Source organism: Kogia breviceps, chromosome 2, assembly GCF_026419965.1.
Source record: "Kogia breviceps isolate mKogBre1 chromosome 2, mKogBre1 haplotype 1, whole genome shotgun sequence".
Classification (NCBI taxonomy): Eukaryota; Metazoa; Chordata; class Mammalia; order Artiodactyla; family Physeteridae; genus Kogia; species Kogia breviceps.
Window position 1 is genome coordinate 169827424 of NC_081311.1, and position 15260 is coordinate 169842683.

The 15260-nt window shown below is 35.0% G+C and overlaps 1 protein-coding gene across 6 annotated transcripts in view; it reads right to left on the reverse strand.

Annotated features, from left to right (window-relative positions):
• RAPH1 (Ras association (RalGDS/AF-6) and pleckstrin homology domains 1) overlaps nucleotides 1-15260 on the reverse strand; it is a 90669-nt gene that overhangs the window by 22428 nt on the left and 52981 nt on the right. For 5 of the 6 annotated variants that reach the window (XM_067026645.1, XM_059053365.2, XM_067026646.1 and 2 more), the window contains exons 5-7: nucleotides 4032-4109; nucleotides 3428-3587; nucleotides 1035-1156 (exon numbers count right to left, since the gene is read on the reverse strand). In XM_067026645.1, the coding sequence (XP_066882746.1) occupies nucleotides 1035-1156; nucleotides 3428-3587; nucleotides 4032-4109 (360 nt within the window). Of the gene's footprint in view, nucleotides 1-1034; nucleotides 1157-3427; nucleotides 3588-4031; nucleotides 4110-12556; nucleotides 12632-15260 lie in introns of all 6 variants that reach the window. The other variant, XM_067026647.1, reaches the window with a different exon arrangement.

Genomic DNA, 15260 nt, shown 5'->3' on the forward strand with positions numbered 1-15260 from the left:
AAGCTTAACACTGGCCTCCTCCTTACCTTATCCATTTATCTTGAATTATTCCATAAACTGCCCTCCCCCAAATCCTGAGGTGATATTACATGCAACAGCTAGCAAATATGTTTTTGTATATCTAATGAAAGCTACACTTACAGGACCTTAAAGGTTTACAAATTATTAAGTACAACAAGTAAGGCAAATTACCTTAAAATATGCTGAATTTAACTGATCCAGATGGAGAAAATTTAATCTAAATCCCAAATTCTCTGAGACTACCGTGATCTCATTTGCTTGACTCAACTAAAATCTGAATTCTAATTATTAGCCTTATGAAACATTTTTTCACAATCATCCATAAAAAGATCTGTTGGTATTCCCAAATATGTATTCTTCACTAAAAGTACCCAGTAAAGATGTTTCATGATTAAGCTGCCTGAAGGATAACTATTCAATAACTTTAACACTGCTACTATTTTTCTCATTACTACTTTTTATAGTGGGGTTGTTTTCTATCACCTGTTGATTTTTATAAAATATTTGGGTATTAGGAAGGATTAACTCAAATATTATTTTGGAATAAGCAAAGATACTAAATAGATAAAGGTAACATATATTAGAATGTGGAACCATTTATAATCAAGGTTACTGGGTTTTCAAAAAGATAATTTAAAATAAATCAAAGTGTCGACTGGATAAATGACAAAAGTAGAGAAACTTAAATATGCAAGTAGTTTCCTTTGAGGGATAAGGAACTCACCAAATAAACAGCTGGGTTCAAAACAGCTCTGAATTAGAGAGAACAGAAACCTGGTAACCCCCTGGAGGTAATCCTGCTTCCCCAAGGGCTCATCCCATCTGGCTCTGCAGAACTGGCAACTTCTTTGAGGCCTGACACCTGGGCCCCAGCAGACTTGCCACCTTGGGGTTTTGCATCCACAATGCTCCAACCGGTGTTTACCAATCTTTTAACTCTATTAACTTAGCAGACAGAGAATTATATAATATGAACATTTAAGAATCCTGACCTCTGTAAGCTATAGTCTCACCTGTGGGTTTTTGAAAAGTGCATATTTTTCTATACGCTCCATAAATATAAGCTTGTTTTGGCTATCTCTTGTCCAATTAAGAAGATTTTCAACCAAGTTTTCATGGTCTTCGAAGATTCTCTCTGTCCCAAAATAAAATATCAGTATTTTGTTAGTATTCATCAGAACTGCAAAAAAGACAAGAAACCTTGCAAAGTAATTCACAGCAAAACCCTTAACTGACATCCCTGAGAGACTATCTAGTCTTCCCTCTATTTTCAAATAAGGAAACATGCTCTCGTGGTGTTAAGTGACTTCAGCAAGGTCACAAAGCTGCTACATGGAAGGATCAGGACTAGAATCTAGGTCTTCTGACTTCAAGGTCTTCTTCAGCCTTCAGCCTTTGCCTATCCCACCCTTAAAAAAAACCCCAACAGGGCTTCCCTGGTGGCGCAGTGGTTGCGAGTCCGCCTGCCGATGCAGGGGACACGGGTTCGTGCCCCGGTCCGGGAAGATACCACATGCCGCGGAGCGGATAGGCCCATGAGCTATGGCCACTGGGCCTGCGTGTCCGGAGCCTGTGCTCCACCACGGGAGAGACCACAACAGTGAGAGGCCCACGTACCGCACACACACACAAAAATCCCAACATGTTAGTTGCATTTCATAAATTCTGGTATTAAGTGCTTCTAACAGCATTCATTTCTTGTCATTCAAAAAATTTCCAAGATGAGTTCTTCTTTGATCTATGAGTTTTGTTTAAATTTCAACAGAGATGTATTTTCTAATTTCCAAATTAGGAATCAAAGAACTTATCCTATATATTGAACATATGTTCAAAGAACATATTCTAGAGATAATGATTTTTTGAAATTCCTTGAGAGCTGCTTATAACCTCATACCGCAATCAATTTTTAGAAATACTCCATTTCTGCCTGTAAAGAATGTATATTTTCCTGTTATTAGTGTTCTAAATATATCTATATTCATTTTTGTCCGCTTGATTATATTGATCACTGAAAAGATTCTTAGGTGAAGTTTCTACTATGAAGGTAGACTTGTGAATTTCTCCAGGTAGTTCTGTCAACTTTTGCTTTATACATTTTAATGCTATTATTAGATAAAATTTAGAATGATTATATCTTCCTGATGAAGACGTATGGTTCTATCTCTAGTAATGCCTTTTGCTTAAAGTTTATTTTGCCTGATAAAAACATAGTTAATATTATCTTTCTCTTGGTTAGTGTCTTTCCACATTCCCTTTTACTTTGAATCTTTCTGTGTCTTTAGGTAAAAGGTCTTTCGTAAACAGCAAACAGTTGCATTTTGTTCACTCATCCTTTCTAATGATCTCTGTTGTTTACTGAATGATTTACATTTGTCATAGTTTGTTTCCACTATCTTATTTTGGGCTCTTAGTAGTCCCTTGTTTTCTTTTCTTTTATTCGTTCACCAAGTACTGAATCACTACTTACTATATTTGAATCACTGTGCCAAATATGATTAAATGATAGTTATGGAGCTTTAACTATGGCCATGGAAATATTCTAAAAACTATCATGCAAACATTTTCTGTGTATGGTGACACTACGTCTACGAACTCATACCTTTCTAATTCTCTAAGAATAGTTATAGGGAAGTATTATTAGAATACATGTTTATACATATTAATAAACTTCTAACTTATCGTTTGGTTTTGGGGGTTGTGTGTTCTCAGAGAAAAGTGTTAAGAATTAAATGTTTATTTCTCTGGAAACTGCTGTGAAATATTTAAAGATATCATAGGTAGTAAGAGTAATGCAAATACATTTTTTAAACAAAATAGCAAGTTGAAATTGATTACTGATTGAATAAAGCCTAATAAAATAATTACTGCAAGGTTTCTATAATCACACAATATTACAGAAAGAACACTTTTTAAAAGAGTCAAAGATTATATAAAAATTGAAGGATTTTTCAAGTTAGAAAACACCATACCAAACTACAAAACATAGGAAACTAAGACTTAGTACGTCTAGCTAAAAATAAGATGTGCTTTATGTTTCCCCTGAAAGTCAAATGGTGGTATAAAGACTTCAGTACAAATGTGAATAAATGTAACGGTCTTTAGTAAATGTATTCAATATATTCGGTTCTTATTTGAAGGGAAAAAAATATTTTGTTACCTTAAAAAAAAAGAGAACAAGTTTGTTCTGGCCATAAAAAAAATCTAAAGTGAACTGGAAATGATACTGTACTCAGAGAAATGTCAAAATACTTGGGGGTGGGGGTGGGGGACAATTTTAAAAGGCCAGGGTTATATTATAGAAAAAAAAAAAAACAGTATAAAGATGTCTCAAGTTGCTTTTATCAACATGAAAACTGTTGAAATTACATAGAAATTAAAAAGCAATTATAGCAATGATACTACTAACCCATTTGTAACTCAGAGATGGTTTCCACCAGAGACCAGTCTAAACTATAACCGCAGTGAGATTTGTCCATCAGGTTATCCAGCACTTGTCTCACTGTCTGCCTCTCATCCACCATCATTGTTTTAGAACTATCGTCAGACATGTGGACTCTAATCACCAGCTATAATAGGAAAAAAGGAAATTAAATACAAACCAAAAAACAGGCATTCTAGAAAGTTCTTCCAATATTGAGTAATGTTCTGAGTAATGTCCTTAGCTAAAATATAAATTAAAACACAAATAATGACTTTATTATGCAAGAAAAATACTCTAAAATTAGGTATTAGATAACCTAACTAAACAAATTTAATGCATTTTTAAAAATTAAAATAACAGGTAAGATTATAATAATAAGACTATTTTGTTTTACCCTTTTAGAATTTAAAACCAGAAAGGTATTTCTTTTATAATGCATTTTATCCACAAAAAAATACGTGAAAAATGTCTTAGAAATACCCCTCTATAGCTTGCTATATCTTAGAGCTACGTTACATAAACAAGGCAATTCTTCATAAATCCGTAAAACAGATAAAAATCCCAAACCAAGAAAAAGCCCAAATATCACCTTTTTCACTTGTGCCTCTTTAATTTTCTCTAGGGCAACTCTGATCTTCTCAGCTTTCAATTTTGCTGCCTGTTCTTCCTGTGAACACAAAGCACTTCAGATAAACTAATGCTAAAATAATGAGAATTTTTTGAAAAGTCTTTTTATCCTTAAGGATGCTGCTAAGATTGAATTTCACACACTTATATAGAGCACATTTTAAAAATAACCGTGCTCACAAAGTGAGAGCAGACATATTATAAAGGAACATTTTTTAAGGTGCAGACTTGAAGATCTCTTATAATAAGACTAGGTTTTCATATTCTAGTGATGTAGTAAATTAATTTAATTTAAATTTAATCCAACAGTTTAATTCTCGACTGTCAATCTGAAGCAGATAAATTTCAGGTTTCAGGGTAGGGAAAACATGAGGGTATCTGTGGGTCTGCCACTGACTCTGAATTTATACCCCCTCCAAAGTACAGGCAATCTTTTGCCCGTAGTAATAGTAATGTTCTGTCCTGTTATACTGAAAACATATCATCCTCATAAAAATAGCAAAAAACCAATATCAATTTATCTCTTTGAAGCCATACAAAAACACTTAATAAAAAATGTAGGTATGTTTGCTATGAATACACAAATGCAAATAGAGGAGGCTGCATTAAATTCTTAGGTTTTACTCTGCTTTGGAACAATCACACAATGTAATCAATGTCTCATGTCTCTAAATGCAATTTTGTTTTTATTAATTCATGGATAAAAGTACTTCAAATACTAAATATAATTTTCCAAATATTTAACTTACAGTAATTTCTACTTTATAAAATTTATATTACAAGTAGTAATAAAATAAAACTATACTTAAAACATTTGCCTATTTTCTCCTAGAACAACATATAGTACTGTAATACTGGTACTTACTTGTACTTTCCAGCAATAGGCCATAGTACACTGTAGCATTAATCTCCAATTGAAAAAGACTCATGTAAGTAAACCTTTGCTTATAATAAAGGACTCCTTTTTAATTCTAAGCTTTTGGTTGCTCTAGCAAATATCTAAAATACCTAAGAAAAACATAAAATGCCATATTATATATTTCTTTACTTAATATGACTTTTTTAAAAAAAGAGAGAGAAACCTATTTACATCAGCCAAACTTTATCTGCTCTGGATTGTGATTAAAAACCACAATCCATGTGTTACTCTTCGTTAAAAAGCTAAAGTTTCTAGGGCAAAAAAACAAAAACTCAATTCATTTAATAGATTATTCCCTGTTCTCCTAAATTCTGTTGGCTTTCTTATTTCTTAACTGCTTCTCTTTCCATTTCACACTCTAGGCTGACTCCCCTCATTTCAAGCTTAGTATTTACTACTCTGTGGAACAGAGAAGAAAACAGTGGTTAGGAAGGACAGTGGGTTTGTTTGCCAGAAATCTGATCCATTTCAATGAAAGCTGTCAGTGAATTAACATAATAACTAAGGTCTGGAAATACTATCCGTAAACCCAATTAGACACAGAACAAAGAATTGCATTTTAACAATGGAGAGGAGTAAGATAAGACTTGATTCTTAGATATACTCTTTGATTAAAAGATTAAATCATTCTACCTCCGCCTTTAAACAAATTAGAATTATAAAATATGTTGACTGTATATTTTAACATAAGATACATTTTTTTCTTTTTAAAGCAGGCTATAAAATGAGAAAACTAGACTATTGTCATTAAAACTCTCAGCCTCTAGAATTCTGTGTCTTAGAGAAAGAAAATCATTATTAAATTACCAAACCCTATGTGTTTCTGATGAGTAGAGCACTATTCTATACAGGAATTCTAAGTACTAGCATTTTCCAGCAGTTTTTATGAAATCAGTTATTTCATCATATTTTGGAAGATAAAGAGGGAAGCAGAAGTTTTATGAGTGTTTTCTCAATGGGATAATGACTGTATGTTCTTCATGGCTCATTTGCCACATCCTTATATTGGTATAAATGGCTGCTATAAAGAAGAAAAATTTACCAAGGCATAATTTTGAATTTCACTTCATATTTCTGAAAAGTAAATTTACATCTCAAAGTCTGAAGAGGAAAAACTGATAGTATCAATGCTTTGTGTATCTGGAACATAAACATGAGCTTCTAAAAGGCCGAATTCTTTTATGATATTATAATTAACCTGCAGAAGTTAAAAAAATGTTTAGAAGATTTCCTCAAAGCCAAAAAACATTTTTAAGAAAAAGAGAATATTCAAGAGAATGAGAAGATAAGCCATAGACTAGGAGAAAATATTTGTAAAATATTTATCAGACACATCTGATAAAGGACTATTATCCAAAATATACAAAGAACCTTTAAAGCTCAACAAGAAAATGAACAACCCAATTTAAAAACTGGGCCAAAAACCTGAACAGAACTCACCAAAGCTTACACAGATGGCAAATAGCCTGTGAAAAGATGCTCATGTCATATATCATTAGAGAATTGCTATTGTTGTTTTAATTTAAACAACGATATACCAACTACACACATATTAGAATGGCCAAAATCCAAAACACTGAAAACATCAAATACTGGTGAGGTTGTGGAGCAACAGGAACTCTCAGTCATTGCTGGTGGGAATGCAATAGGGCACAGCCACTTTAGGAAATAGTTTGGTGGTTTCTTACAAAACTAAACATGCTCTTACGATATGATCCAGTAATCAAGCTCCTTAATATCTACTGAAATGAGCTGAAAACTTACCTCTACCCAAAAACCTGCGCACAGATGCTTATAGCAGCTTTCTTTATAACTGCCAAAACTTGGAAGCAACCAAGATATCTATCCTTCAGTAGACAAATGGATAAACTGTACTACATCCAGACCATGCTAAAAAAAAAAAAAATGAGCTATCAAGCCATGAAAAGACATGGAGGAACCTTAAATGCGTATGACTAAGTGAAAGAAGCCAACCTGAAAAGGCTTACATATTGTATGATTCCAACTATATGACATTCTGAAAAAGTAAAACTATGGAGACAGTATAAAGATTAATGGTTGTCAGAGATTAGGGAGAGGGAGGGGTGAACAGGTGGAGTACAGAGGATTTTTGCGGGAGTGAAACTAATCTGTATGATACTATAATGATAGCTACACATCATTACCCATTTGTCCAAAGCCATAGAATGTACAACACCAAGAGTGAACCCTAATGTAAACTATGGACTCTGGGTGATAATAATGGTCAACACTTGTTCATCAATTATAACAAACGTGCCACTCTGGTGGGGGATGTTGATAATGGGGAAGCTATGTACATGTGAGGGCAAGCGGTATATCGGAAACCTCTGTCCCTCCTTCTCAATTTTATTGTGAACCTAACACTGCTCTTAAAAAAGTCTATTCAAAAATGGAATATAAAAATTTTAATATAGCATTCTGATATTGGTTATAAATACCAAAACAGTATTTTCATACTCCCATTTTATTATGATATTATTTACCAAATACAATAGAAATACAACCATTGCTATCTTTTGAAGCACTGACATAAAAAGTCATTCCATTGTAAGATTAATTTAAACTCCCAGATCAGTTTCTGCTCCACAGGCTAAAAAGTTGACACACAGGAAGTAAAGGATTAAAGAAACAAGAGAAACAACCAATTAACATACATTACACCAATCAGTTTTCCTAGCCATCAATAAGAAACCATTTTTATGTAGAGCAGCCAGGTGGGCCTATTTTAACATCCAAACTCAGCTACTCTTCCATTTGCTCGAAATACTACTCTTAATAAATACATAAATTGGTCAAATTTGAATTTAAGAACTGTGCGCTTAATTTCAACCTAGGCAAATTTTAGTTTATTCTTCTCCAGTTTATTAGCAAGGATAATCAATCCCTGCTAGAAGCTTTTAGAAGAAACAATTGATCAAAATACCTCTAACTATTAGAGTTTGAATGTCACTGGAGCAAAACTGGAAATAAAAATATTGGTATCAAATTGCAAGATTCATAGTATTTTATACTTCCCATGGGTAATAAGCTCTTCCTCAGAAAGCTGGCTTGTATCTACTATATTTAAGCTAGAATCATATCTTTTAACCACAACAACCACAGAAAGGAAGAAATTGTTTAAGCTCAGGGTGCTGTGCAATACAGGAAAGGTCAATGAATCTTTGCTGAGGTGTTTAGATTATATACTTAGAAGACATCTAATAGTTTACTTATTTAGGCAATGCAAATCTCTGTTCAACGTCTGCAGGCCAAGTTTAATACAAAGAACAAAGCTTTATTCATCCCATGTTCTCTTCTGTTTGTTAAAGTTGACAAACTCAGGTCTTAAGTTTTCTGCCCCTTATCTCTGGGCTATCCCTTTTTCACACTGTTTGTCTCACAACCATCCTAAACATAAGTAAAAGATACCTCACACGTATAACAACTTAACTTTCTCTCCTACCCCTTCCCTTAAAAGGGCAAGAGACAACCTATTTTTCCACCTGAAAAACTCCTGTGTGGCTATCAATAACCATCAAATGCCAAGCCTCCTCAAATTTACATAAAGGACAAAAACTCCGTTAAGATCTTATGATTAAATGAAAGCCAATGCTGTGGTTACAAAGTGTTACAGCATTCTCTTCATGTTACAGCATTCTCTTCAGTGTAAAAATTAGAATACTTACAGAAAGAGTTACAGTTGCGAAGAACTGGCTAGTGAATTCCTTCAGCTGAGAAATTATTAAGGCTTTGTGGGTTCAGAACCAATGGGATTGAAATTAAGGAGCTGAAGAGTAGTTAGCAGTTTCTTTGAGGTCAAGTTTGTTTCACAGATTACAATAAAGTTGTGTAAATTACAATGATTCAAAGAAAACTCGGAGTGATGAAGTTTAATGCCCACAAAATGTTCTATTCTATAAAACTGCTTAGAGCCAAAATAATAATAGTAACAACTAGTCTACTTCCCCCTGAAGAAATCATGAAAAAGATTCCCTCACTAAGAAGAGAACTAATATTAACTGAACACCTACTTCCCACGAACTACAAGGCATGTATCTCATTTAATTCTCAATAATGCAGGGGCTAACATTAGTATGTCCACTGCACTAATTAAGGCCCAGAAAGACTTATCTTTCAAAGATCATACAGACAAGTTACCAAGTGAATAACTACTTGCTCTTTCTACCATGTCACAGTCCCTTTTGTCCTTAAGGATTATAGCATATACTTTGGGGATAACAATAAATAAAAACTGCTTATCAAAAATAAAAGACTTTCAGTAATATAAAAGCATTTTTACAACTTCTCTGAAGCAAAGAAAAGGGTGGTTAACAGTACAGCAGTCCTTGAAACCTTGATGGCCACTACAGGACCATGCTGTTACATGACAGATGTTTGTTGAGACTGTGCAGGCTTGGGCTTGAGTGCAGGGGATACAGAGTTCCTGCTCTCATGGAGCTTACATTTAACGAGAGACAAGAAAGAAACAGGTATGGGACAAGTCAGTTAGTGGTCAGTTCTATGAAAAAAAATAAAATAAAGCAGGTTAAGGGAGTAAAGAGTGAAAAAAATGCATTATTATTTCAGGAGGTCAGGGAAAGCCTTTCAAATGGTACCCAGAGACTTAAGGGCATCAGCTCAGCAATGTGTCTTTTGCCCATTGCTCCCATTTATGGCAAAATAGTCCTGTGCTGGCACTAATTCTGCTCCTAGAAGAAATAGGTTGGCATTGTTTTTTGCAGAGGCTCCTGGCTCAGAACTGTATAATGGGGTAGTTATTTCATTAACAGTGATATAATGACAACTGGATTGGTGATGGAAACAAACAAACGAAGCATTCTTTTTGCATTCTTGGCCTAAGCAGTGTTACTGTGTTCATTTTACTGTGTTCTAACTACCGAGTGTTACAAAGTCCTAGTTTGGAAAAGTGCAGGTCAGAGGTGAGTCAGGAACTGGGACACCATGCTTTTGGGTAAGGGGAACCAGACTGCCACACAGGTGGTATGAAAGAGGTATAAACTCAACTTAGCTTCAAAACAGCCGTGTGCTCTGGTAGAGGGCACTGACATCGAGAGGTCCCTGTGGCTCTGGTTATCTAGGAATTTCTGCCACCTCGTCCTTGACTCCAACCCCTACTCCACCCTAAACGTTTAGGTTCTATGCTACTGAGTCACCTTCCTGATCAAATGTCTGGTTGTATAAAAGCAGGGCAGTATATAGAGGTAGCTAGAGTCAGATGTTGGCCACATACACCAGTAATGCCAGCACTTGGATCTGAGTAGCGATGGCTCTGATGCTGCAGTGAGTATCATCTCTTGGGCAAAGGGAGATGAGAAGTTACTGCCTGCATTTTTTCCAAACTTGCAAACACTCTACTCTCCCTGTGATAGGAACTCTGTTCTGTTCACTGCCACATCTCAAGGGTTGCAAACAGTGTCTGGCACATGACAGGTATTCAGTAAATATTTGTTGAATGAAGTTGTTCTCTTCAATAGATTCTCACTGCATTTAGGGGTCGGGGTGGGGGGGAAACCCCTTAGTGTACCTTGAATGATCTGATTCCCGTCTACCTCTCCAAACCTGAATCAAGATACTCATACCTTCATTCAACTACTCAACTACTGTGGCTCCAGAAACATGATGTTTCTTCAGCTTCTCAAACATGCCAAGCTTTTTTCTCCCTGGACCTCTCTACTTGGAACACTTTCCTTCACCCTCAAGCTGGCTTCTTTTCATCCTTCAAGCTTTACATTAAATGTCATTCCTTATAAGGGCCTTTGCTGATGTTACCAACTAAGGGAAATGTAGCCCTAATCCTCCCCCCAGTATTCTCTATTACTTACCTTGTTTCCTTCATAGCACTTAACATGATTTAGAGTTTGTTTACATGCTTGCTTGTAAACCTTTTTTATCTATATTCCTAAATAGACTGTGAGCTGCTGAGGGCAGGGACGATGTCCACTTTATATAAAATTATTGTATATCTCAGCACCTAATGCAGTACATGACTAAACAAATAGCTGTTGAATAAATAGGCAATGGAAATGGTAATATGTTACACTTCATCTGAGAGCAGTATACAAAATGCACTGGAGGAGGGACAGGCAAAAATAGAGACAAGAGTCGTGGCTCTGATAAAAAAAATACGAGGCTGCTTTAGGGTGGTGGCAATGGGAATGAAATGGATGGGTGAACTCAACCAATCCTACAGATTATGACAAGCTTATTAGAGCTCTGAGATAATAAGTGACAAGAAGAAAGGCACCAGGTGGCTCAAACCTGGGTAACTGGGAGAGTGGCAGCATTGTAAACAGAAACAGAGGTGTCAAAAGAAGAAAACAGATATAAATTGTGAGGCCCCAGGGAGAGTGTGGTTAAGGAAGCTGAAGACCTGCAGAACTGGAGGTGCTGGTCATCTTCCAGGAAATGTCTGACAGCGAACTCTCAGGAAGAGAGACCTGATTTATAACAGAGATCCTAGTTGAAGCTACAGAGAGTGGATTCCAGAGAGAGAGTGAACAGAGAAGGAAGAGCTAAGAAAAAGGGAAGAATTTTGCTATGGTTATAAAGTACACGGCTACCATGTGCTTAAGATTTCTAAATTTCCCTCATCTTTAAGCTGCTTCTACCCTATTCCTAGATCTCCTTTAAGGAGAAAAACCCAAGCAAAAGAAAGGGTTTTATTGCTGATTCTTGAGTCTTCTCTTTGAGCTGTTATTCATGGAGATTTTAATTTTAGCTTTACCATCTTCTTTCACAAGTTTATAAAGCTAAGAAGAAATAATTTTTTAAAGAAAACCTCTGATATAATAATAAAAACTTAGAGACATAAACCATAATTACTTTGTATATTCTTCAGAAACTATCTATAACCAAGTCTGACATGCTTGAATTTAACATTATTTAAATAAAATAACAGAATAAAAGTGAGGAGGTAGAAAGCTATTCAGCTTCCCTATTCTGTTCTTCCTGAGTTAATGTTGACAGTGGCTAAGTGATTTTAAATTGTTGTAAATTGCCAGCCCAGTGAAAATCCAGCTGGACTGATTCAAAGCATTCTGAGGGCAGAGAACTGAGAAATTTAAACTGCAGCCTTCTCTTCCAATTTGATTAAACTAATGTAGAGTTTCTGTTTATATAAATAAATGTTTAATTAAATGAGGCATTGATAATATAAACAAAAATTAAAAAACAAAGTTTGCTACCTCACAGCATGGATGAACATTAGAAGTAAGTTAAAATTAAGCAATGATTTTTAGACTTCAAAATGAAATACAATGTTAAACTAGAAAAAGTGCAACACACTTGGGCAGGCTGTCAGTATTTACAAAAGTTAAAAACTAGTGAAAAATTACTGAAAATATTTTCTACTCTCAGTATTTTCCAATAGTTATTAAGATCAGTAAATAATTACCTTCAGTAAGAGAAAAAAATACCTCTATTAAGAACAAAGGTGCAAAAATAAGAAAGCACAACCTGAGAAATCTGAGAGCACAGTCAAAAACAGAAATTACATTCTACCTATAAGGCAATAAATATTTACATGCAGGTGGAAGAAGAAGTATCACCTTGGTCAGCAAATGAGAAGGTTTTCCTGCAATGTTTCTCAGAAGAAGGGAGGTTTCCCTGTCCAGATAGGAGTGCTTGTGCAGAAAGAGAGAGAAAAACAAACAAACAAAAAAGGCAATAGAAGTCAGTGGAGGTTTTATGTGTTTAAAATATAACGTTGACAAAGCAAGAATGATTCTCTACCATTAATTTCATATTTTACCTAAACTCAGTGAAATATGACCAAATTTTAAAAAAGAAAAAGAAAAGGAGAGGGAGGGAAAGACACCACCTTTGCCAGTAGGCATGCCCTAGCCCACTCCTGCTGACCCCTCAGCTCTGGGAAAATGGATCACACCCTGCAAAGATCACAGAGCAATTTGTCTTTTAGGGCTGTGCTTGTGAGTGCTGTGCACACAGCACAAATAAACAGGTGTCAGAGACGAATGACTATCCCTATTCCTTCCTCGGTTTTAAAACTTCTGCAAGTATTTCTGACCAAATCAATGATAGCCACACCAAGAGGAAAAATGTCCATAAATATTTTGCCTAATGGTATCACTTGTTTTCAGTAAAATTTTATTAATTCACTCATTATATCAGTACTAACAGTACTGTGGTTGCCCAAGTAAAGGACTTGTATAGCAAATGAATGATATAAACAAAATATTATGAAGTGTTTTCCCTTAAATTGGTTAAATTAATTCAATTAGTATATTTTCATAAAAATGATTTGTGAATAACATAGTCCCTAACTGTCCTCTTCCCCCTTAAAACCTTCTTAGTAACACATTGTAAGTTATGCTTTTGCAATTTTATTTATTAAACTCATATAGTATAAATTGCAGCTGTTTTGATCTATGTGTAATTCAGACTTGCTTATCCCTAAATAATTCTAAGTTAGTATTTATTTTTTAATGTTATGTAGTTACTAACCACCATTTAAAACAATGCATGGCACAGCTGAGTGGAGTTATAGAAAGTATTCTATAATATTATATTTTATAAATCTAAGTATATATCAAGTTATTCTTGAGAAACAAATTTTTTGGAGAGAAATACTAGAACAGCACCTACTCTCATAAAGTTCATTGTCACAGATAACAAGATATACTACTTCAAAATTAAAACAGTTACAGAAAATAATATTAACTTAATCTTTGCTCATATCTGCACTATGTTGAGTTGGGTTTGCTATATTGTATGTCACTGCCTGTATTTTTTTTTTTAGCTTTTAGTTCAAGATGAACCTTACAAGCATACCTGCCCCTTTCACCTACTCCTGGGTGTGGGGGGGGGGGGGGGGGGGGGACAAAAACCAAAACAAACAAACAAAAAAAACCCTAAAATTTAAAACAAAAACTGGACATTTTCATCAATATTAGCACTAAAAGGTCAAACAATAAGAACAGAGAAAATTATCTCTAGGTCCTCATTTACTTAGATGGTATAATCCCCTAAAGGTAAAGATTAGTTGGCTCACCTATAAAAACGCCAGGTAGCAGAAATTTCTGAAAATTCAATTTAATTTGAGGTTAGCAATCAGCTAAGATCAGGAAGAAAACTGAGGACAATTAAAAAGAGCAACTATAACTTTCATTGCTTATTCCCATTCATTGTTTGTTATTCATATATAATGGGAAAAACGTATTCTTACGTAATTATGTAGAACATATAGAAAATAATTTCTTGAAAATCTAGTCCTATTTATCTTACTCATAAAAGTTACTTTCTCAGATAAAGATCCCCCAAATGAGTAGAAAATCTATATTCAGATAATTATTTTTCAAAGTAAAAAAAAGTCTGCTTGAGGCCATCGAAACATACTATTCTTTGGTAAATATAATTCTAGACATTAAATTCAAGTTTAAACTTTAAAAAAAGATCTTACAAAATTTACTCAGTCTTCAAACGCAAATCACCTCAAGACTTCAAATCACTAAAAAATCTACATCTGATCAGTAAGAAACAACATTATCTAACTGTATTTGTTTAAAGACCCAGAAGTAGAAGTTACTGATTTTAAAATACTGAAAGGTTTAAATACCTTAAAATAAAAAGAGGATAATCATTATGGTTGGTGACCCCCAAAAATGCCACATCTAAAAAAATGAGACTACAAGCAGTAGCTGAACAAGATCATAAACCCCTTTGTGTTTGGGACAGTCACTCAGCCATGCACTGCTTAACCACTGGCCAGGGCTCCACGTTCCCTCTAAGCTACAGGTATCTGTAGCAGGAAAAAACAAAAATCTAGAAACCAGAAGCAGCTAACACCTTCCTTCAATAAATGCCTTATCTTCCTTCCCCTACCGGCGCCTGTCACACAGCGCTCTAGAATTGCTCAGGAGGGAGGTGCTGGTGGCCGAGAACGGGTTACTGGAGAAAGAGGCGAGAGGGATGAGGAGAGTGGTGTGCAGGTGGAGGACTGAGAAAAGGGAAAGACACCATGTTCTGGGCACATTGTTAAATCAGCCTCAGTCTTGGTACACGTTGCTCATAACAAAAATGCACATAGCTTCATTTAAATAGGGCCTTCTTACATTTTCTTTCATTTACCACTAACAACACAAAGTCAGTAGACTATTTGTAATCCATTTCACTGGTTTATTAGCCCATTTTCTCTCTCTCGTCTATTTCCCTCCTTTTTTCATTTATTAACTATTTATTCAACGTTGAACCTGGAACTATGCCAGGCACTGGAGATGCAAAGGCACTCCCTGC